The sequence below is a fragment of the Talpa occidentalis genome, unplaced genomic scaffold (genome assembly GCF_014898055.3).
Source record: "Talpa occidentalis isolate TD23 unplaced genomic scaffold, MPIMG_talOcc4v2.1 talOcc4.14, whole genome shotgun sequence".
NCBI lineage: Eukaryota > Metazoa > Chordata > Mammalia > Eulipotyphla > Talpidae > Talpa > Talpa occidentalis.
In genome coordinates, this window is record NW_023601433.1 from 46,602,248 (window position 1) to 46,627,229 (window position 24,982).

Below are 24,982 nucleotides of genomic sequence, written 5' to 3' on the forward strand. Positions count from 1 at the left end.
AAATAAGGCTTTTACTAAAGACATGAATTTCCCTAAGTTTCAGGAGAGTGATTCCAAAATCCAGTCACCTACAATGTCACCCACAATTTATAATCAGGTATTTCCACATTTTAATTTTAAAATTCATTAAAATAGCTAACCTTAAACAAAACTTTAGTAAGTTTTAAATAAAAGTACAAACTTAAATAAAACCTTTCACACAAGCCTCTTTAAAATACTTAGGTATGCCTTTAATAGACCAAAATTTCCTAAACTGTTAATTCCATCTAAAACATAGGTGCTGATTTAAAAAAAAAAAAGTTTATAATTTATTTTGACTTAACTTGCTGTCTAAACTCTTAGAGGCATTTATCCTCAAATGGTTTCAAGCTTTAAAACTTAAATAATTTCACTTGAAGCAGTCCCCTTTTACTTAACCTTTTAAACCTTCCTTGGATATTTCAAGCCAGTTTTAAAGGTCCACTGCTTTTCCAATCTGGGTTCCATTTACTACCGAGCCTTCCCCTGGAAACTGTTTCCTAAGTCTACACCTTTCACTTGCTAAAGTGTGTTGTTAGCTGGAAGCCAGACAACTTTATTTTTTCTCCATCAAGTGAAAGCTATTTTCCCTGAATCTGAAATTTGCTTTGGGATATGGATAGGGTAGGGGTTCAGAGGCTACACTGACTTAGAATGCATAGCCTACTATTCTAAACTATATACTGGGTCCCAGGAGTAGAACTCAATCACTCTCAGTCTCTTTAAATTGACTTGTCTACATCCACTGCTTTCATTTTTTCATAAGTTCAGCCTCTTTGTAGGTTACTTTAGTAATATCCACTAAGAACAAACTGAAGAAGTAACATTCCTGAACCAATTAGAACTGAGTCAGGCAAAAATGTGGTAAAGCACTCAAAAGAGTCTAATGATTATTATTTTTATTTATGCTCTCTACTGTTCAAACTCAAGACTCCCAAGTTTCAAAAAATCTGAAAAGCACATGTTCATGGCTTATTAGTTGAATATGTAGGTAATTTTATTCAAACTGTATTTCAGTTGGTTGGAATGGCACAGTCCCAGCATGGACAGACTGATGTGTTCCTTTGCAACTAGGCCTGTTTATTCACTGAAGGGTCATGCTGTTACACAGTCATCTGTTATGTAAGACATTTCAGTACAGAGATTTCTTTTACATAAAAAGAAATGCATCTGAGTAGATTTCAACAACTGTGTGATTTTACTCTGTCAGATGAGAGGTTTTACAGAGGTTTGAGGATTGGAAGGGGATGGTTGTGGAGGGGTAAGAGATGGTGTTCAGAGGATACACTGAGTTAGAATACGTAGCCTACCATCATAATCTATCTAAGCATATCTAATTTTCATCCACCAGATAATTACCCAGTGTGGCAGCTGTCAGGACTGTGCATGACATAAGTGTGAGGTTAGCCACAATCAAAACAGGTTATTTATATACTTCATCATTTCATATCTCATGGAAATAGCTTTCTTTCCTAAAGAAAGTGCATAAACAAACTAGTTTTCCTGGTGCGGCAGACTTTTCCTTTTGCACCTGCTTCTCCCCTCAGCAGTGTATTTTGTCAGTCTGCCTGTTCTGTTCCCCAGCTCTGTCTCTGGTGAATCCTCTCACCCTCCCACGCATTTGGCCTATACCCTGGTTCTTGTGTAAAATGAATAAATCTTTAAAAAAAAAAAAAACAAACTAGTTTTCCTTTTTTAGTACACCTTTAACTGAGTTGCAGTGACCAGTAAGAATGGCCTGGCTGTAGTTTCAGCAATTTTCTTTCCCTTGAAAACGCCCTGCCAGGTGCATTAGTCAGAGGGAAAATGTTCAAGTGCATCCAGCAGGCAAAGAAATGAAAGTAAGACTTTACAGAATCAGATCAAATCACTCAAATTTCTATGTTCAGGTATATACCACTTTCAAGTAAGGTAAAAGACAAGGGAATTTTCAGCATATTTTCTACATGATCTGTATTGTCATTTCACAAATGCTTTATATTGATTCTTTGAAATTTAAGAGAGCAAAGGAAGAGGCCATGCATTGCTTGAAGAATCTGATGAAACTAGACTACTCTCCAACCCTTAGAACACTGTACACACACATATACAGTGATGTTGCCTATGAAAGAATGAATCACCTATCTCCTCAGGCTCCAGCATGGAGCCCTTGAGTGTATAGATCTAGCTTATGAATTTCTTTTCAACAGCATTTTGTCCAGATTTTCAACAGGTAGGGAAAAGAATATTATGGTTTAAAGTCTCTTTAACACACAGTGTCACTGCCAAGTACTTCAAGATCTACAAAAACTTAAATGCAGGTTATCTAGAAATCCTGAGAAAAATCCTTATAAAGTCAAATACATTGACCTTGTTTTCAGTATGAGAATTTCTAGTATATTTATTTTGGTTATTTATCTACTTCATCATTTTAAAACTCATGGACAAGCTTTCTTTCTTAAAGAAAGGGGAGTAAGTTTAGAGGTAAAGGGATAGCTATAACCTGGTGGTGGTAGGCTCCACACTCCAAAGGGGTGCCACAGAGGGTGGGGTTTCCCAGGGGGTGGGGTGATGGAGGAAACCAGTCCCACCTGCTACTCTAGGAAAAAGGATAAAGTATCTCAGTGGGACACTTAGTATCTGAAAGGAGATACTGCTCAGAATGGCATAAAAAATAGAGCCGAATTTTAAAAATCAAGTTTATCCTTTCTCTGAACACCAAAAGAACATGGAGACACTACTGGACCTGTAAAATAATCAGGAGGAGGAATAAGTGTATGAAGGTGTAGAGCCTTGTGGAAAGCAATTATGTGTTCATTCAAATGGAACTGTATTACAGAGAGGGAAAAGAGTAATATGGGGGTGAGGGCAGAAGAAGGAAAGTATTAGAAATTTTTTTAAAGTTGCCTTTTGTTTGGACCTGTGTGATGTTTGCTGTGATACTGTTCGTACACATCTTGCCATGAACAGGAGCAGTCTGGTACCTCTAGGAACACATTTGGGACAGCGCTACAAAGTCACGACTGTCCAATTGCAAACCAAACTGAGTGCAAATTATACTACAACACTCTTGACATTCTCTCAAGTATCAACAAAGTACATGAGCCATTTTATCCCCATCACAGGCATGATTATTTAAGGTGTTTACACGGTACAATCATTATGAAGAAGATCAGGGAGACAGCTTCACTTACATGGTTAATGAAGAGACTCTTGCGTTTTTCTCTCACTGTGAAAACAAAAGAAGCAACAGAAATGTTACACGCCTGCATGCCAACCCCTGCAGACTGCTGAGGATTGGGCCTCTGTGTTGTGGCTCCAACCTTCCACCAAACAATGTACCCAGTTGCTCAATTATTTCATAAAATTTGTAAGCATGCACTGATATAAAATGCTGAACAGGGCCTCCCTGGTGGCACACAGACGGTTGAGCACAGCGCTATGAAGCTGTCCTCAGCCTCTGCAGTGTGGGTTCGATTCCTGGCCAGCCAGGGAGAAACCCACATGGCGTGGCCAACCTCTCTTGTCTCGCCTGCTGCTCCCCTCAGCAGTGTCTGCCTGTTCTGTTCCCTGCTCTGTCTCTGGTGGATCCTCATCCTCCCATGCCTCTGACCTGTACTCCAGTTCTTGTATAAATAAATAAATCTTTAAAAAATTAAATAAAATGTTAAACAAAAAATAAAGGACTATTTCTAACCCAATCAGACCCATAAAGGCCCATATGTATAAAAAATAAATAATAGAAACAATATTGATCACAGCATTAAGACACAGCATAGACAATGTAGTCAGCAGCATTAATCGTGGAAACCAATTACTCTCCGTGCTAGTGAATTTAACTGGCTTTTGTCTAGGGACCTCCTGGAACATCTTACAGCCCCTTCTCCCTCCATGAGGCTAATGAAATTTACAATAAAAATTACCTTGTCTAAAATATTGCTTCTCACATTGCTATGTGCTTGGCACAAATGCAGTAAGTGGCTCAGCCTTCTGTATCCCAAACTTACTTTCTCTTGAAATTATGGACCTTAGTCCCACAGATGTACAAGGCAGAAAGGGAACCTTTTAATACCTAATGTTACTGAATTTTGTGCTTGCTTTCTTGAAAACTTACTTTTGTGGGTATTTACTAATCAATCAACACATTTATTGAGTAGGTCACTGTACAGGATATAAAGAGTAGGCTTCCTTCAAAAAGATGACATCTGCGTTTCCTTGGATTCAGTAATGTTATCTCAGGGTTTCCTAAAATGATAGTGTACAAATCCAGTTTATCGACTGAGCAAGTTTTTTCCCCTTGGAGTCTATGCCCCAAATGCAGATTCACTAGTTTTCAAAAGTCCATCAACTGAGATGATGGAGGGATATGGTAACTGTTTTCCTGTGTTTACATTCTGATCGCCGATTCACAAGGGAACATGTCTCTTTTCCTTAGTTCTTTTCTCTCTGGAATGAATGCTGTTTCCTTTTTTTATTTCGAGAAGCAAAAGCAAACACCAGCCTGAGAATACTGCTGGGAAAAGGTGCCAACGGCCAGCCATAAGATGCGCCTACCAACACACCACTGTTGTACACCACACACATAGCAGAGGTACCCTAGCCAGGCAGAAGGCCAGCACAAACAGCTCAGTGCACAGACAATGGCAGTTGACAATGTCTGCTGGTCACTATGTGAGAGACTGTATGATTACATATACATACACATATGAACCCATAACAGAAAAGAAAATGAGGATCTGCCAAGAAGCACTGGATTTTATCTTTTTGGCATACATACTTTGTGTGTGTTCACATGTGTGTGTGTGTACATGCATGTGTATGGGTGTGTGTGTATACATTTGTGTCTTCCTTAAATTAATTCAATACTCAATTATTGTGCATGTAGCCAAGGTTGCTCCACCACATGAGGGAATGATGACATTTCTATGGTGACTTCTCACTGGCTGAAAGCTACTTTCTACACAGGCTGCCAACCTGCCTGGTTTCCCAGCAAATTCCTAAGATGCCAGCCCTTTCTAGAACATCCCACCAATATAGGTATGTGCAGATATTATATCTCCCAGTCATGGGAACTGCAAAACCTGACATCATGCCTTGCCTCCAGCAGATAAAAGACATCCACACCTCAAGAAATACTGGAGCTTCTTATTACTGACGAGTAAGAGTTATTAAAAATAGGAGACAGTTGAGATACAGAATCTTTAATAGCTTGGTTAAGTTTCTAAGTTTTAACAAGAAAACTTAAATAGAAGACAAAAGCACAGAAATGACTAGGGATATCGCAAAAGTACATGCTATTCTTATAGATTCCCCAACCAGGAAAATATCAGGGAATAATCAGTCCACTTTCATTTTCATGAACCCAACAGGTTCCAATTAGCTGCAGAAGTTTATTAAGACTATTCACCTAAGGGTAAGATATTTGACTCTATTTTAGAATAGCTTAGGCACTCACTGTTTTTATACAAATGACCACCTAAACACTATCTAATTTACCTAAGCTCAACTGAGCCTGCTGACCTGAGCTGAAATTTCAGTTCATGATGCCTGAATTAGGTATCACCTTCCTGTATTATTTTTTAATGTCATTCCTAAGAGGGCCTTTGCAAGATCAAATCTGCACAGTATCTGAGAGGCTTTTCCACTCATACATATGACTGATTTCCTTTTGAAGTGTATCCTGAATCCTTAAACCAAATGCCTATCTCTATGCAAACAGGGAAGATTCCTTGTGTCTACACCAGATGATCCTCACCATAATGGGTGGATACCCATTCCTAATAGAGCTGGGCTATTTCCCTCTCCTGGGGATTTGGAAATGCTAGCTTATCACCAGTAGAATCTACCTTCAGGTATGGAGCGGGGTAGTCTGGATGTGGGATGGAGTGGAGGTAGGCTGGGGTGGGGTGTGCATCTCCTGCACAGAACAAAATTAGCACAGCAGATTTGAGCTCCGTCTTTTAAAAGGCCAGCTTGCAAGAAAGGCTTCATTGGCTGGTGTCTGGGAGTGTGGATTTGGGGAGGGATCCCACCACTCTTTTTTTTTTTTTAAGAGGCATGTATTATTTATTTATTTGTTTATTTATTTATTTGTTTGTTTGTTTGTACATGTACAGTCAGAAGCGCGGGAGGGTGAGAGAATTCACCAGAGCCAGAGCAGACAGAAGGACCGAAGTACACTGCTGAGGGGAGCAGCGGGCGTCAGGAGAGGTCTGCGCGCCATGTGGGACTCTCCTCCGGTGACCGGGGAGCAGCCAGGGAGCAGCCGGGGATCCAACTGGCACCACAGAGGCCGTGGGGAGCTTCGCAACCAAGAGCTCAACTGCTGCGCCACCGGGGAGGCCAGGATCCCACCACTCTTAACTATAAGGGTGATTCACTGAGTTTAAACTGTACAAAGAATATGGCTTATGCCGAGTTCCTGCTTTCCTCCTGGGAATCTAGAGTGTTGGTATGTACAAGGCAGATACTTCCTATATGACCAGTCCACAAAAAAAAAAACATTGTGGTCACTGCGTCTCTACGAAGCCTCTCTGACTGGCAACATAGCACAACTCATTACTAGAGAAAGCTAGTGTGTCCTGTGTGACTCCTTTTGGAAACTTTTACCTGGTTTCCTCTGGAGTTCATCCCAGACATCTTTAACTTACCCTGATTTTGCTGCGTAGCCTTCCATTTAATAGGTCCTCACCGCAAGACTCTACATTAAATGCTATGGTTCCTCTTACTGAATCACTGAACTTGGGGTGGTCTTAAGGACTTCAAAACAGCCACCACGTAGACAAGAACAGATGGCAGAGGTGCGGGGGTCCACAGGGAGAAGTTATGTGCTTCCTTAGTTCTTAATGGCTTAGTCCTTAGATCTGTTGGAGCTGCCCCAGGAGGCTGAGCCCTTCACCCTTGGGCCATGAGGTACCAGGCATTAGGCTGGCCACAATTCAGGTTTCTGAAAGACCCTGATACCCTTAAAATTAATGATTCCTTTTCCCCTAAGCTAAGAGCAGGACTAAGACACAATTATGAAGGAGAAATAATAAAGTAAGTTAACACTCTTACACTGCTATCACCAAAATTTTTTTTTAAAAGACCAATAAAATCACCCCAATCTAAACCTGTCTTTAAAATAAATTTGGAACCGGGCCTCCATGGTGGTGCAGGTGGTTGAGCACAGTGCTGTGAAGCTGTCTGCAGCCTCTGCAGTGCGGGTTCGATCCCGGCGGGGCGGGGAGATACCCACATGGTGCAGCAGACCTCTCCTGTCTCGCCCGCTGCTCCCCTCAGCAGTGTATTTCACTCAGTCTGCCTGTTCTGTTCCCCACTATATCTCTGGTGAATCCTCTCAGCCTTCTGCACATCTCGCCTGTACCCTGGTTCTTGTGTAAATAAATAAATCTTTAAAATAAATAAACAAATAAATAAATGAAATAAATTTGAAACCACTGTGGCCACTAATCAGCTCTGAAATTCAAAGTCATTCAGCAATTTTGCTTTATGTATAGTACAAGCAATATGCCAAGTCATTTCCAATGTTGGGTTTAATCATATTTAAATCTCAATATTTTTTATTAAATTACCTATCAATCAAAATCTCTTGAATTCTCAACTCCTTACAGAATCAATACTAATACTTACATTTTACTATAATGGGAAAACATGCAGTGAATTACCACATAATGTAGTTCATAAATTTCACTTTTTTGTGAAGAATAACAGCTATCGCCTTTGATCCTATCTATGATGTCTTAACTGTGAAAGGTCCTTTAATTGGCTACTGCAATTGTCCATAAAGACTTAAATGCAAAATCTACAATCTACTACTTGTTTAAAAACAAGTCATCTAAAATGAGCAAAACACCATTGCTGACATTAAAGGTCTTCTATAAAAAAAGGGGTTTGTCACAGTATCTGCAAAAGGAGGGATTAACAAAACACCACTTATCTTATTATAGGTCACCCCTCTGCCACAATGTCACAGAAGCAAAATTTCTTTGCTCTTAAAAATTAATACAGCTTTCTAAAAAACCCAATTTCTAATTACTGAGGATTTGTTAACAACTTAAATGCAACTTGAGCTAACTTCTTTTACAGGCAGGTATTTAAAAAGCCTCATCTAGAAGGGAGTTGGGGAATTAAGGATTAGTGTCTCGGCGAGGAGAGTCAGAAACCATCAGAAAGGGAAGGAAAGATTGAGAAACAGCAAGTCAGGAGCAGGACCAGTTCACTGGCAAGGCTGCTGGTCCTACCCCAACAGTCCCCAGCCTCTCCCTCCAGCCTGGGAAAAAGAGAGCATAGCCAATTTCACAGATCAACAAGGGACCCCCAGGTGACCAGACTGGATTCAGCAGTGGAGAGAGCCACACAGTTATCCCTCATGTGTTCTCTGGGCTCCAGGGAGTGTCTGTGACTGCCCTTGGCACATGGGAAGATACTTATCCCTTTCCTCCAGACATACAAGTCCTCCAGTCTGTACTTACTGGGAGGTTATGGGAGGCCACAGTGAGCTTGGTCTGCTTGGTGGATTGTCAGGCTGCCATGGAGCATATGAGCATATGAAGCACACCATTCTCCAGAGTGGGCTTCTGGACAACATGCTTTTGAGGCTAGGGGCATGCACACTGCTGCCCCTCTGAGTGTGCTAACAAAGAGATTGTGAGCATGGGGGTTTATGTGGCTCTACCATTGGCAAAGTGACCAACTGCCAGGCGCTTCTCTAAAAACACATATAAATGGCCAACAGGCATGTAAAAAACTTCTCACCATCACTCATCATCAGAGAAATATAAATCAAAACCACAATGAGATACCATCTCTCATTTGTGAGGATGGCCCACCTTAAAAGACCAGAAACCAGAAGTGTTGGCTAGGCTATGGAGAAAAAAGAACCCCTGTATCCTGCTAGTGGGAATATAAACTGGTACAGCCCCTATGGCATAAAGCAGCATGGAGATTTCTCAAAATATTAAAAATAGATGCTCTGCTCACAAGGAGTTGAGAAAAATGTCGTATTACGACGTATGGTTGTAATACGTACCTTCATCCTCATTTTCAGGTATCTACCAAAGAAGACAAAAATGCTAATTTCAAATGGATGCATGTACTCCTAAGTTCACTGCAGCCCTATACAACAGCTAAGTTTTAGAAACAGTCTAAGTCCCCAAGACAGAAGAACGGATTAATAAAATAGACCCACACATACATATATACACATATATACAAACACACACACACACACACACAATGGAATACTACTTAACCATTTAAAAAAAGGATGGACTCCTGCCATTTGCTAAAACATAGATGGAAATGAAGAGGATAATGCCAAGTGAAAGAAGTCAGAAGGAGAAAGACAAATGCCAAATATATGGAATACAGAGAAATGAAACAAAGGATCAGTCAATAAAACCAGTATTAATCTCTTAACATCTGGCCATAAAACTGACCCAAGCAGAGGGGGCAGGGGTGGGAGTGGTGGAGGGCAGAGGCACAATGGAACATGGTGGATGACCACTGCGACACTGTTGGTGGGTAGGGTGTTAAAAGTGTACATTTGTAGAGGTTGGAACATATAGCCCTTGGAGCAGATAAAATGATATTAACCTACTTTACCTCAATTAAGTAATTTGGAAAACAAATCACCTTGCTTTTTCCTATTCCATTTCTAAAATAGTCCTTCCAGTGGCAAGTGTCAGTCACCATTAAACACAGGATGTGAGGACTACAGAGACCCCAAGATAGGTATCCAACATTCTCCTTTGAAAATAAGAAAGTAGCCCTCACAGGCCCAGATATGGGAGGACCAGAAGAGGGAGACAAGAGGTGGACTGCTGGGTTCCCAGATATCCTTTACTCGCCCTCCAAGGGCAGTGCCACTGAAGCATGGAATTTGCCAAGATGATTTCCATTTAACAAAAGAATGGTAATTAGGATTCCATATGAACAAAGTTAAGCTATTCTACACCCACACAAAAATTAATTCGTTTATAATTACTCTGGATATAAAGGACTGGGAACCACACCAGTGGAAGATTTCTACAATCAAGTAAAAATGCAGTATTTTGTTTTGAGATGTAAAACTGATTGCTGTATAGCAGAGACAGAAATCTGGTTCAAAAGTAAAGGCTTTATTTTCCTTTTATTTTTCCTGTACCATAGATCAGGCTTTGAACAACTAAATCAGAAATTCTATTTTAATTTTTCTCACAATAAAGTTGAAGTTACCATGTAATTCCTATACTTTTTAGCAATCCAGTGCATTCAATCACTCAATTCAAAACACCAAATGTTGAGTACCTATTAGGAGCAGGCAGAGAAGTAGCTGCAGAGATACTCTGAGGTTCACAGTTTGCTGAGACCACAGGGGAGTAAGTCGTGGATACCAGTGACTAGGACACAGATCTGAACTATGTAGGAACATGCACCCAAGCCTGAGTGACATGAGCATCCTGATGAGGTCATTTCCCTATGTGGCCCCCCTTCCATGCGGAAGGAAGTCAGCTTCTCCCCAAGATCTCTGGTGTACTCTGAATTGTCCTGGATCTCTGTTTACTGCTAAACCCCAGCACAGAAGAAGAGGACATTCCGTACAATCATAGTGAAATCTAAATAAGCAAGGCAGATGAAACAAAATGAAAAGAAAGAAAAAATTTCAAAGATGTCTACAGTAAGCAGTCACAGAGAGTAGAAAATTCCAGGGATGAAAACAGGGGACAGTAGTAGGTATTGGCTTAAGGAAAAAAAAAAACATCCGAACACCAAATGTCTGTCTAGTAAACCGCCAACTCACTTCAAGTTTTCAGTTTTCTCTGAAGAATACTTAGGGCAAAAGAATTTCCTCAGAAGCTCAGATCCTAAATAAAGTGAAATTCTTTTACAACTTTTCTCTAACTATTAAAGTAATACATGCTTACTGCAGAAAATTTACAAAATACAGAACACTATCAAGAAGAAAATGCAAATACAAACGCAAATTAAGATTTGGAAAGTACATTAAGAAACAACTGAGATAAATACTATTAATATTTTCGTATATATCCTCACAAAGGGAGTGTGCCCTCTATGCATACTTATACAGATGTGTACACTTTTTCAATCAGTATATTTATATTTAAGTGAGCAAAATACACATGTGCACACATACATGCCAAGAGAAATACTGCTTGTTTTCTGCTGCTATGTTAATATTTTCAATGTTTGTATAAAGTTTCTTTAATACATACAAATACACAAAGCTTAGTGCATATTAACAATCTTTTGTTAATATATATACCAAACTTTCTTCCCATTTGATGATTAAAAACAGGTGATATTTAGGATGCATTTTGATCTGACTTTTCATTTTTAGATCATTTCTTCCATTGCTATTGTAAATTTATATGCCACCTTTCCTATTCTGGGATTAATATTCACTTACATTGCTTCCAGAGATTTACGATTATATTCATCACAATCTATAACTAGGTGATCCACCAGCAATCAACTCTGGCCTGTGGTAGCGAGGTTATCACTTGATATTTTAGGTGAGATTCAAACTGCAGTGTGTACTTTTATAAAGCTACTTCTCAAGTGTTCCAAGGTGTGTGCAGGCCTGTCTTTAATAGGGGAGTTAAGATGTCTGGGTTAAGGAAAGTTGGAGATAAAAAGATGGGTCTTATATAAGAGAGCCCAAGACTCTTCTGCTGTTATTCTTCACTACTCCTCCTGGTCAGACCTTGTGTGTTAATGTGAGATACTGCAGTTAGCATAAAGGACTTGAAACCTAAGAAAAGACAAGCTAAGAACATGGCAGAGATCCAGGTCAGGAAAGAAACTCAATCAAACTGAGCATGTAAGAATCAATACTCCAGAGTAAGTAATACAGAACTTCTGTCAGAATTCCTGATGTCTTAGGTACTATGTTCAGTACTTTGACAGATTACATATTCAGTTTTCCTGGCAATCTCATCAAGAGGTACTAACTCTGTTTCACAGGTGGAGAAAGACAAGGTTTACAAAGATCACATGGATCAGGTGTATAAGATCCCACAGACAGTGATGGACCTAAGCTTCCCACTCCCAACAGTCTGATGTCTGAGGACTGTGCTTTTAATCATCACTATCTTCAGGAAATCTTTCCAAGGTCTTGATTGTGCTTGCATAGTGGCTCTGGCTGATCATCGGTAACATTCAGCTGCCTCCCCAGATGTCATGGGACAGCTGCCCCGTAACATCATCCATTCAGACAACACAGGCTATCAACATGAAGAACTACGAAAATACCAAAAGGGTGAGCCGTTACTAATAACCGAAGAAGACCTGAGGGTTCTCACAGTTTATGAGGCGGAGTTGCAAAATAAGTTGTGGGAAAGCAAGAGTTTATGGCTACTGACTAACAGGCCAGAGGGCGTATCTGTCAGCAGAACACAGCTGTGGTGGCAAGGGCACCAAACTTCATTCCAGCCTGGGTAAACTACTACCCCTACCTTTTGCTCTAGGTCTTGCTCACTGAGCAACTTTCTACTGACTGAATCTGGGGAAGATAAATGTCAAGGGGCAGTACACAATAAAAGGAATCTTGTGGAGAGCTGGCTTTCTGGGTCTGACCTCAGCTGAGTTGTACTGTGCATGCAGCAATATCCAGAGTGGAAGGCTCAAGACATCAGACACTGGAGCAGGCTGATGCTTCTAAAATGGGGGCCAGAGAGCCCCCAAAGTGCCTCCCTCATCCATTTAACTTACAAGGCTTGGCATGGCTCAGAGACCCTGCATCCACCTCATGCAGCTCAAGAGATGATTACAGAGATAGAGGAGCTGACTTGAGGGAATAAAGGTCATTTTTGAGTCAGCCCTGGGAAAGAGAAGTCCAAATACACTGTCTGGGCATTCCCTCAAATAATGGACATGTCCCTATTTAATTAAGTTACGAAAGGTGGAAGAAAGTGATGTTGCAGCATAAAACAAGAAGCCACGAAGGTTATGACGATGCCATGGCATGCCCAGGAGATATCTCCCTGCCTTCAGTCTTACATTACTTCATTCAATCCCTTCTCAAGTTTATTCTTTGTGTGAGCCACTGGACTTGGCACAGATAATGTAAAATGAGAATGACACCACACAGTCCCAGTCCCTAACCTGAAGCGACATGGAAGACAGTGGATAAACAAACAGACTAGATCTTTACTAACCACTAAAAAAGAGATCACCTTTACAAGAGGAACACACAAATTACACCGAATTTAATTCCACTGATTTATGGAACATGATCATTCTGTGGCTAGTTACATCGTGACAAGCCACTGGCAGTCCTGATTTCAAACATGTGACAGATGGGGAAATATGATTATCAGAACAGATGAATGTGGGGAAGTCAAGGAAGCACCACCTAAAGGGGCCAATTTTGGGCTGGCACAGGCAAGAGGAAAAGGCATTCACTGTGGACAAAGGATGCACATCTGCTGCCGTGTAACATAGAGGGACTGGCCTTTCAGGACTGGGAGTAGCTCCAAACTTTGAGAGAGCACAGCAGGAGGAATGACAGCTCCTGCCACACTGGGGGACTCACTTCCTCTGTGGGCAAGCAGGAACCAATAGAGGAGGACAGTGTGAACCCAGAGATGCTCCTTCTGGCAGTCATGTGGAAGAAAAGAGTGAAATGGAACAGGAAGGCAGGGAGAGACCTCCACAGATCGACTGAGAAAAGATGAGCTGTGAGGCAGAGTGAGGGAGGGGGAAAGTTAAATAAGAGGTACTCAGGGAATAAATGGGACTTAAAATACTGATCACAGGTCTCCTGTGGGTTGCTAGCAGGGGACTGAGATTGACAGTGGGTTTTCTCTTAAATAGGTGACGGGGAAGAAGAGGCAGGCAGGAAAGGTGATTCTGATTTGGGCAACACCATCTGAGGGGTCTGTGGGATTTGTCAGAAGGAATGTCAATCCGTCAGGGGGAGCATTAAGATATTAGAAATACAGGATCAAGATGGGAAATTCTCTTTGCCTGAGGTCCTGAGAGAGAGTGGCTGCAGGGAACTTCAGAGTAGTCCTAGTTGTCAGGCTGAGGGACCCTCTTCACAGGTAAGAGCAAGACACTGACTGAGCAGGAGCTTACTGTGTACCCAAGATATCATACTCTTGTCTCATGACAACAATCTTCTGATGTGACACAGGTAACATACAGGAAACTATGACCCAGATGATGTAACTAGGAAACTGACTAATAGCAGATAAGAGTCTAAAGTCAGTTCTCGAACACTGGTTGCCAAACTGGAGACCAAAGGCCATCTCTGCAAGGTGGAGTTTGGTCATGGGCTAAAGATAAACACAGTCAGCCCAACACTTATGGACTAAGTATTACTGCTCTCAACTAATATTCTTAGGCATCTACTCCCTCAGACTAGAGAGAAGTAAAGTATGGTGATACTAGTTTTTGCAGTTCTTTCCCTGAAATAGTTTGGTTAAAGGATAACTCAGGGTTGAGAAGCAATCTTGAAACTGTGTGTTCAAAGAGGTCTTTAAGATAGCTTAGGTGCGGCTACAGCGGTGCTCCCATACCTGCACCTTTACAACTATCTTTCCCCCAGCTTTACAGAAAAAAGCATGTTGACCAGTCCTAGAAGTCTTCTTCCCTGGCTTGAAAGATCCTTGGTTTAACCTGATACATTCTGAAAACTTGGGAAAGTTTTCAGGACATCAAACAGGGAAACAAGTAGACTTGCAGTTGAAGCAGATGCCCTTAATCCAGTCTTATGACCTGCAGCACAGTCAATGGATAAGGGTGCAGGGAGGACTTCTAGCTCTGAGCCTACAGTATTACACAACAAAGGCCATTTCCATTAGGACCCGATCTTGCTGGTGGGAGAGGTCCCGGAAAGCAGAGCAAAGGGGGCACAGGGAACAAAAGGAAGGTGTAGCAGCTGGTGGCTGCCTTGCACATCACCACACTTGTGTGGCCATTTGTTTATTTATCCTTGCTGCCAGCCCCCCTCCTACACAGTAGCTCTCTATAAAGATTATCTAAGCCTTGACTTGTTTTTCCTCCCACACCATCCTTATACTCCCAATAACGCCTTTTCCCTCCCAGGTCCCTCTTAACTTCAGAAACTTCACTTTGTTTTAGTGTCCACTAGTTTTTATAAGTATTTTGCTTTACTGAATCATCCACTGTGCAAATGTCCAATATTTGTCTTTGTCACTTCAACTTGCTTTACTATACATAATTCCCTCAAACGCCTTCCATTTTACTGTAAATGGCAAATTTCATCTTTCCTTAATGGCTGAAGAGTATTCCACTAGTGGATATACCAAATCTTCTTGATCCAATGCTCTAAGTACTAAGGTTTTCTCCATACCCTGGCTACTGTAACAATGCCTCAAGAAAGACTGCAGAGTATATAATTTTTTGAGTTGATGGCTTCAAATTCTCTGGATAGATTTCTAAGAGTGGGGTTGCTGCATCATATGGTATTTTCATTTTTAGTTTTTAAGGTAGATCCAGGCCATTTTCTAAAATGGCTGTACCAATTTACCTTCTCACCATCAGAATAATAGGCTCCTCTTTCTCTGCGTGCTCTCCAGCAGCACTTGCTTCTGGTTGTCTACCCATTTATCACCATCAGAAGAATGGTGGCAGTGACGGGTATGTGTATTAATATGCTACAGGAATTGAAAAAAAAATGAAATCATACCTTTTCTGACAGAAACTATGATTTGATTTGACTGGCTGACAATAATACCTAGCTTTGCCTACAAAGCTCAGATGAAGGACATGCAATGTTTTGGAAAAAAAAAAAATAAAGCAAAAGAGAAACTAAAAAAATATTAGCTCAGAGAAAAAGGGCAGGTGGGGATCTTTCTTTCAACATATTTTTGAGCTCCTTCTTGGGCAAGCCATTGTACATAAAGATGTAAATTCCAAAAAGACCTACAGTCAATACTAACAATACAATGAAGACTGCTGTTCTAATAAAGGGGTGTGCAGCCTGCAATGTCATCAATGGAATCATGGGAGGTGTTCTGAAATGAGTCATAGATTTATTTTCCCAAGTTTTCAGAATGTATCAGGTTAAACCAAGAGGCATCAAATCAAAAGAGTAATAACGAAAAGTCATGTGTTTCTGATAAAGCCATTTTGGTGAACTTCCCAGAAACCGCAAAATTGAGTAACTTCTATAATGGGTGAGAAACTCTTTTGCAAATCAAGTGAATTCCTCCTATTCCTTATTATCAACAAAATTGAAGGAAAGCAAGATTGAATTGTAGCTGATTATCAGACATTGGTTTGAATGATAAATCCCCTGGAGATGTTTGACATATGAATCAGATGGAGTAGAAGAAATTCAGTGACTTACTGAAACAAAACTCCTATGTCCATCTATTTATGTTTATAAACAAAGTTCTTCAGCACTTAAATATATAAAAACATAGAATTTGATGAATAGCTTCCTCATCTCAATAATATGTAATATTCATCCACATAAGCAACACAGTAATGTTTTTCTAAAAATTATTTTACTTCTCTGTTTAATAATCATTCATTAAAATTTTAGCATGTTTGTGGTATTCTGATCAACTAAGGGCTAATGAGGATAATATAGCTCAATCCAGAATTTATTTTCAACATATAATTTTAATTATGCAAAATAACAAACTAAATTTAGATCCATATAGTCATGAAAGAAAAGTGTAATACTGAGGAATGAATTTTAGAAATCAAAGTAATTAGGATAAAATTCCATGGAGAACAAGTTCAAGATGAAAAATTAATGATATAAAATACTTAACTGTTAAACGAGCATGTTCATAAATTTTTCAAATGATTGATGGCAGATTATCAAGTCACTGTGGTTTTATGATTTTATTTCAAACATTCTTTAAAAGGACAATAGTTTTATTTTAAAATAATAATGTTTACAGTAAATGAAATTATATCCTTTGAAAGGATGAAAATGTTTACGGTATTTTAGTTTTTCAAAATAAAATTCCATGGTAGTCAAAAAAAGGAATATGAAAACTACCAACATAAGAGTTTTGTTTTACTACGGATTCCTCAATATCTAGCTGCATAATATTCCCTGAGGGAGCTAACAAGCCATGGGGAAGAACACAGTGACTGAGAAGGAACTGAAAAGCAGACATCTTAGAGCACAGCAGCCAAGATGTTGAAGTAAACTGCAGAAAGAGGAGGTGACAGGAAAATCATAGGACACACTGATGAGAGAACAATCCATCAGGGCACAGAAGTCAGTGCTTCTAAATGCTAGATGAAAGGAGAACAAAAAGTTTGGGCCTTTCATGATACAGAAGTAAATACTCCCCAGGAATAAAAATAGGACTCTAAACAAGGGAGGACCACAATACATTTTTTCCATTCCCATATTTCTAAAGAATGTGCAAAGAAAACAATGGTTCGTATTTTTATTTCTGAATTTCAGTGTTGCTACTTTAACAGATCCTTTCCTTTTTAAATAATAATTCCTTTAACGGTTTTGAGGAACTCATGGCAAACACACAGGGTTTTATTTTTGTCCAGCTTCTTTTTTAAAGCAAAGAACTTCTAAAACTATACTAATAAAAGTAAATATGGTTGCTTTCACCTAGTAATTCAAGTCTTTGAAAACACGAATTAAATAATATAGAAAAGGAAAACACACTCGGAACCAAATTATTCCTCGCAAGAAAAAAATGATTACATGATTACAAGACAAGAGTTGTAATCATGATTACATGATTACAAGAGTTGTCTCACCTGACAACTCCTCCACTCACCTCCTGCACCCTGTGAGAATTCTTGATCCCCCTAACTTGGGGATCTTGGCAGAGTAGGAGATGTGGGAAGTTAAGTGCACTTAAGTTCTGTTTGGGATATATACAGTTAGAGGAAGTGTAGCCTTTGTTATAAAGATATCCAGCAGAGAGCAGGATTATGAGTCGTGAACTCTGCATAGAACAATCTGGCTGGACATTACAGTTGGCATGGAAGTTGCCAGGAACTGTGTGCAGGCCAAAAGGAGAAAAGGGTGAAACACAGATACCTACAATAAACTAATGTTAAAGTAATAAATGGAGAAGTTGGTTGTGATGTCTTAAATGGATCTTAAAGAAAGAGGATTTCTGGGGACCAATTCTCCCACAGCCAGTCACCAAAGAATTCATTCATTTAAGTATTCAAATTTGCCTATTTTAAAAGCTTGTTTCTTTTAACTATTTGTAAAGTAGCTGTCAAAGAAATGGCCATGTTCTCAGCATGATTACAAGACAAGCGCTTAAGTTCGTGCCTGCTTAAGCATAGGAAGACAGAAGAGCAAGGCATAAAGAGCAGCTCCGACAGCATGTGCATATGAGAGGTCAGAGTAAAGGGTGGTAAAACTTAGGACACACATTTCTGGACAATGGTGGTAGAAGATTTCAGAGGAAGACTGAATGGAAAGAAAAGTAGTACCGAGGAGAGGGTGTTGCTGTTATTTTTCCTTTCATTTTTTTTAACCTAAGAGACTCAGGCAGATTTATGTGTTCAATGAAAAGATGCAGCACTTCAGGTAAAATGAAAGAAATAAACAGAAAGAGCAGAGTAATTGATACTTGATTTTCCAGAAGACGAAGGGGGATGAGATCTGAAGTAAAGGGGGAAAGGGAAGATACACATCCCTAACAAATTTCTGCAACAGTCTTTCTGCTAGGTCAATGCTCTTGCCATGACCAAGTTTGTGCCATCTATTCAAAGGTCCTAATATGAATCTAATTAGAAAATTTTGTTGTTTGTGCCCTGAATTCACAGAAGCAAGAACCAAGCATGAAACTCTGCCAACCTTGAAACTTATTTTCACAGTACTTGCATTAAATGTAAAGAAAAAAAGAGATTTTTTTTTTAAATAATTTTTTTTAAGATTTATTGATTTATTTATACAAGCACTGGGTACAGTCAGAAGCGCGGGAGGGTGAGAGAATTCACCAGAGCCAGAGCGGGGAGCAGAGCAGGCAGAAGGACCGAAGTACACTGCTGAAGGGGAGCAGCAGGTGGCAGGAGAGGTCTGCATGCCACGTGGGACCCTCCTCCAGTGGCCGGGGAGCAGTTGGGGGTCGAACCAGCGCTGCAGGGGCTGCAGGCAGCTTTGCAACCCAGCACTCAACCGCTGCGCCACCGGGGAGGCCCCAGAAAAAAAGAGATTTTAAATTTTCATTTTACATTCTCCCAAACTCTCATTCCTACTGCCACTTCCCTGCAATACCCTACTGCTCTCCCAGTAGCTTCCCACTTCACCAGGACAAGGAAAAAAAAAATCATTGCTTTTTTCACTCATTACACTCAAATCTTACTTCACAAGTATTTGATGTCAACCATGATTTACTTAGAAATAATTATTTTTCATAAATGCACCAATGTTTCACTTCAAAATTGTCAGTAGCTTGCTTAAGATGACCACTGTAATCAGCTGTATCATGTCATGATTGTTAACTAATCCCTCATTAAGAAGTTATCAGCTCATAGAAATGAACTTACTGCTTTTAAAATGTTTATTTTATAGTCATTTTAGGATCTTCTCTAATTTAGCCTAGTAATTTGTCAAACAACTAGGATAGAATCATACAGGACTCATGCACTGTCACATAAAATCCTGGTGACTTACTGTGATTTAAAAAATTTCTCCTGCTACACTTTTCTATAGGAATCTAACTAAGAAGATCTGAGTTCACTATATTGTTTAAATTTTATAACTCCTCTGTAGCCATGGGCAAGGGAACAGTGAGAAAAGCCAGGGACTGAAAAGATAGGAAAACCCATAGGAGAAACTGCACACATATCTAGAGATCACAGAACAGACTAGTTATTAGAAGTTTGACTAAAAGAAAGCATCTACCCATAGACTACAGATTCAAACAATGCAACGGAGATAATGGTGCTTTTATTTAAGAACTAAATTTTCATTTTTAATTTATGCCTAAAAAATTAACATTTTTGATCTTTTGAGAATTTATACAAGTATCAATTCCTAGGAAAATTTCTGCCTTCCAAGGTAGAAACTATTGCTACTGAGTATACACAGAAATAATTCCATTGATTGGCAAAAGTAGTAAATTCCAAAAACATAATTTACTATAAAGAAAGAAACCTTAAAAGAGGCATCAGCTAGCATGCTTAGGGGTAATTAAAGGGGATTGTATTTTATCTTGAAAATCAAAATCTTATGGAAAATAAAGACTTAGGCTAGTTACCAACATAAGCCTGCTTTTTTTTTTTTTTAAGTGAAATATAAAACAAACAAAAAAACAGTTAACTTACCGTCCGTCTGAGATTTACTGAGGAATATTGTGCTGGCCCGAGGATGGTCTGAAGGATTGAATTCCATGTTCAAATCTTTAAGAAAGAAAAAGAAATACATGAATATCCATTTGATAACTAAGAACTGGGGAGGAGGGGAGGAAGGTGAAGCATAATTAATTTTCTTCAACCTTAAATTGCTAATATAGTCAAGGATTCTGGAAAAATACCCATAGCTACTGTGCTAATAGTTACTCTAGGTTCAACTGAGAATACTGCTATTTCAGAAATTTGAGAATGTCAAACATGAAAAATCTCCTGGATGGAGATCTCTTAGCCTGAAACTCCATTTTCTTTTTATTTATCTGCATCAGAATCTTACAACATGGGCAGGCAGTTGTGCTACAACTGACTCATCTAAACTCTATTGTTAAGTCAATGGTATTTCCTTGTTAAGGGTGATTAAAATGGCATAGCTTAGTAGTTAGACCAAATTAACATCCACTTACTCTGTTTAATTAAGATTATTTTTTAATGGACATTTATCCTTTAGAGCAAAGGTTGCAAACTGGCCCTCTGTGGGCATACATCTAAGCCATGGACGTGTTTTATTTGGTTCATACATTTTCTTCCTTTTTTTTTTTTTCCAAAATTTGGGCCAACATGATTTTTATACTTCAAGCATATACCATAAAGGAAAAAACAACAACCATATTTCCATCTTATCTTGAGAAATCAGATCAACTGGCAACATCAGCCCAAACCCAACAGTCACAATCACCAATGAGCTAGAGTGCTGCAGCTCCAGACCCATTCTGGTGGGACTGAAAACTCCAGCTCTGACCTCTGCTTCCCTGGTCCTGGCACTGTCCCTCACTTTTGTACTGTACCACCCCTCAGACATTTGATTTTGTAATTCCTGGCTTAGCAGTCTCCAAGGGATAGTCAGTATGGTATAAAAATCTTAGAATCTTAGCACAGACGAGTTTCTCTAGTATAAAAAAATTTTGATTCCATTGAGAACGAATAGGTAAATAAAACAAAAGAATTAAGTAGGGGAGACAAGAAGAAAAAATTATTGAAAAATCAGAATGGTCTTCAAATTGGCCAATATTTTTATAGAATCAGAATGAACACTATTTTGAGTTCAATTATTTCAATATACTTTCAAAGAAAAAACAATACCAACACAAACAGATGGGATTTGTTCCTAATGTTAACAGCTAATCAAATCAAGGATAAAAGAAAAAAAAAAAAAACATGTGGTCATGCATGCATTGAGACAACACCTAATTCAAAGAAACTTACCCTCAGCAACCTTTGAAGCAAGGGAATTTTTCCTACATTAGTCAATGGTTTACCAGTCTATAGGCTTCTGACCTCTCATTAAGTGCCTGTTTAAAAGACTATCGATGAACTCTTAAATGCTATTTTAATTATTTGGTTGTTTTTCTGTGATAACTATTAAAGTCATATATAGTAGTTTCACAACTCAGGCTTTAACAGTGTTTTGATGGAAAGAAAAAAGACAAGTGAAAGAGAGAATTTTTCTTTTTTTTCTTTTTTTCTGAGATTCATTTATTTATTTATACAAGCACTGGGTACAGTCAGAAGCACAGGCGGGTGAGAGAATTCACCAGAGCCAAAGCAGGGAACAGAACAGGCAGAAGGACCAAAGTACACTGCTGAGGGGAGCAGCGGGCGGCAGAGCAGAACCGGCACTGCAGAGGCTGCGAGCAGCTTCGCAGCCCAGCGCTCAACCGATGTGCCACCAGAGGAGGCTCGAGAGAATTTTTCAAACTTTCTTCAATTTGAAATAAAGTAAGACCAGAAATTTCCCGGTGAAAATGAGTATTTGTGAATTTTATGAGGTTTCCTGTTCAACTAAGATTTTGTAAGAAGGTGCTAGTTTTTTTTTGCTGTTTTGTTTTGTTCTGATGAGGGTAGGAACTTCCCATATGAAAAATAAGGGCATATATACAATCCCAACCATGATGCATATTGCCCAAAATCTTAATTCATAATCCCCACAGTAAAACACCAGCTGAGAAACTATATACTGTGCACACAGCACTTCAAGCCTGTGGGGCAACATTAAGACCCCAGACTCATCTCTCAGTTTTCTTTAAGACACACTTTCTTAAAATTGTCTTGTTTTCTTCTTGGAGACAAAAGCGCACAAGACTGCCAATTTCTTAGGAAATTGAGATCCTGCTTTTATGTCAAGAATGTCTTGGAAGGCAAGTTGTCCTAGAAATTAGGACAGTGTGCTTACAAGGCACACAAGTACACAAAATTGTTAAAAATTTGAAAGCCGCAGATTCTGAGAGAACCCCCCTTCAATAATAGGGTATTTTTATATTAAATAATAATACAACAAGATAAGTAATATTCTACCACTAAAAACTTACCACAGTTCACTATGGTGGAAGATTATGGGTGCTTTGGTGGTGGGAGAACTATGGTAACCACAGCTAAGGGGAGAAATCCCATATTGTGAAAAAATTAACACGGATGTAAAATAATGGCATTATCATTAAAACATATGTATACAGTAAAACAAACCTTAACAAATAAGGAAAATTCTTATCAAGAACATATTATTCACATGGGAATAGATAAGCCATGTCATTAGGTAAAGAATACAACCCAATCTCTTTTTTGGGGGGATAACAGAAAACATTTTTAAAGGAGATATATCAAAATGTAATAATCTGAAAAAAGCAACTGAATTTTTTTTAACTCTTCTGTTTTCTGCACTGGGCATATTTTTGCTCTTTGCTGTTTTAACTTTCACAATTTAAAACAATTTTATATAGTGGCGCTACTATTTTTTATTGTTTTATTTTTATTTAACTGCATTATTTTTATTGCGGTAACAATGACCTGCAACTCTGTATAGGACTTGGGGCTACCTCTTCAGATGTATGTTACCACACTACACTCACCACGAAAGCAGCCAAAATCCTTAAAGGACAAGCCTGAAAGAGGGATTTCTCAAAGTAACCCTTCAAGTGAAGGGGGCCCAACCACAGAACTTGGCTTATCCAACACTGATTTAAATAGCAAAATACAAAGGTACCAAGATTTCAGCTAGAGGTCTTGAAGAGAAATATGATAATTTCAATACATGCATTGGTGAGGAAAGGTGGGAAACAGAAAAATGGTAAGAGGCAGCATTCAAACAAACCGAGCAAAATAAATCTGTCGCATTGCTCAAACTCACACTCTCAAGTATGACAAAACTGTTACTTTTACCAAAAAGAAAAGACTCCCTACAGTGAAGAGTCAGGAAAAATCATACCCCAAGCTGGTATTATTTGATATCACTTCACTAAGTTGGAACATATTTGGAAATGTGCAATGGCTCAGTAATTTCTTTTTTCTGAATGGCAAGAAGCAAAAGGAAGAGATTTATGGAATATTAAGTTTAAAATTAGAGATCATAGAGGAAATAAACTTCACTGCTAGAGAATGCAAACCACTCTGCTAAGGTCAGTCCCACCAATATATCACAGTAAGTTCTCAATGGTATTTATAGCTTTTTGGAAATTGCAACTCTTAACAAAATGACATATGTGGTAGGTGTCTTTGTCTTATCAATGTTATAATGGAACAATGTTGAATGAAACATTATCGAGCACCTGGTATACCTGTTTTAAGTCACAATTTAAACACTAGTGAGTTACTACTGCTGACATTAGATCCTTTCTTATTTAATCACCAAATCAAACACTCCAAACCCATCCCCAAACTCTTCTTGGAAACATACATTGCCCTGTTATCCCGGCTTTTGCTTTTTCCACCTGTTCTCCTGAAGCTCTTCAAGTACATGATGTGCTAAGATATCCAAAAGAAGCAATGACACAACAGGTGATTATTATTTACTTGGTTGGGTCCCTTTTTGGTGTCATTTTAGCAGGCACCACTGCATATCCTGGAAAGAGTGACACCCCACTGGAACATACATTTCCATCCAGAAGAAAAGGCCTACAGAGATATGAGCTGGCGACTGATAGCACATAGAAGCCAACAGCTCAGCAAGAAAGGAAAATGAGCACCTGGCACAGAGAAGGGTGAGATAGTTTACCCCACATGAACTTACACTGTAATCAACAAGGCAAGGAAAAGGACATGATACTACTAGAACACAGGACCAGCTAGTGAAAGATGAAGATGGAAATATCTGACTGAACCCTAAGAGATGGAGAATACTGTGTTTAAATTAAAATAGCTTAATCACTGAAATCTTTCTCAGAGTCAAAAATTTATTATACTCCCCCCCCCATTAAGACTATTCAATTAAATTCAGTTAAAATGAGTCCCTATTATATGCCAGGTATTGTGTTCAGTCCTGTTGGTATCAAAAGACTACTTTGAGGGAGTCAACATCTTTGCTTTATCTATCATCTATGTTAACTGTTTAATGGTTCATAAGTAAACATTCTAGGTTTTAAGACTAAAGTCAACTAGTGGTTAAGACAAAGCATATATTTAGATAACTTCAAAATGCATCATATGACATTTCTACTTATAGTAGCGAACAAAACAGATCACATTTCTGTTCTAATAGAACACCCATCTAAGTTGAAGGTGTGAAGTATCAGTGGAGAAAAATAAAAGAAAAACCCACTAAGTATACTCTGTAAACCTTATAAACTACCTACAGAAAGCTGAAGTTCAACTGTCCTGGAGTTCTAGCAAATATTCAGTCCCCAAAGTTCACCATTTGTGAAGCTCAAATGGTGTAACAACC

The 24,982-nt window shown here is 39.1% G+C and overlaps 1 protein-coding gene across 8 annotated transcripts in view; it reads right to left on the reverse strand.

Moving 5' to 3' along the window:
• CCNY (cyclin Y) overlaps positions 1–24,982 on the reverse strand; it is a 205,585-nt gene that overhangs the window by 51,563 nt on the left and 129,040 nt on the right. For all 8 annotated transcript variants that reach the window (XM_054694995.1, XM_054694994.1, XM_037510436.2 and 5 more), the window contains 2 exons: positions 20,248–20,322; positions 3,192–3,226 (listed from right to left, as the gene is read on the reverse strand). In XM_054694995.1, the coding sequence (XP_054550970.1) occupies positions 3,192–3,226; positions 20,248–20,314 (102 nt within the window). In that variant the 5' untranslated portion in view covers positions 20,315–20,322. The remainder of the gene's footprint in view (positions 1–3,191; positions 3,227–20,247; positions 20,323–24,982) is intronic.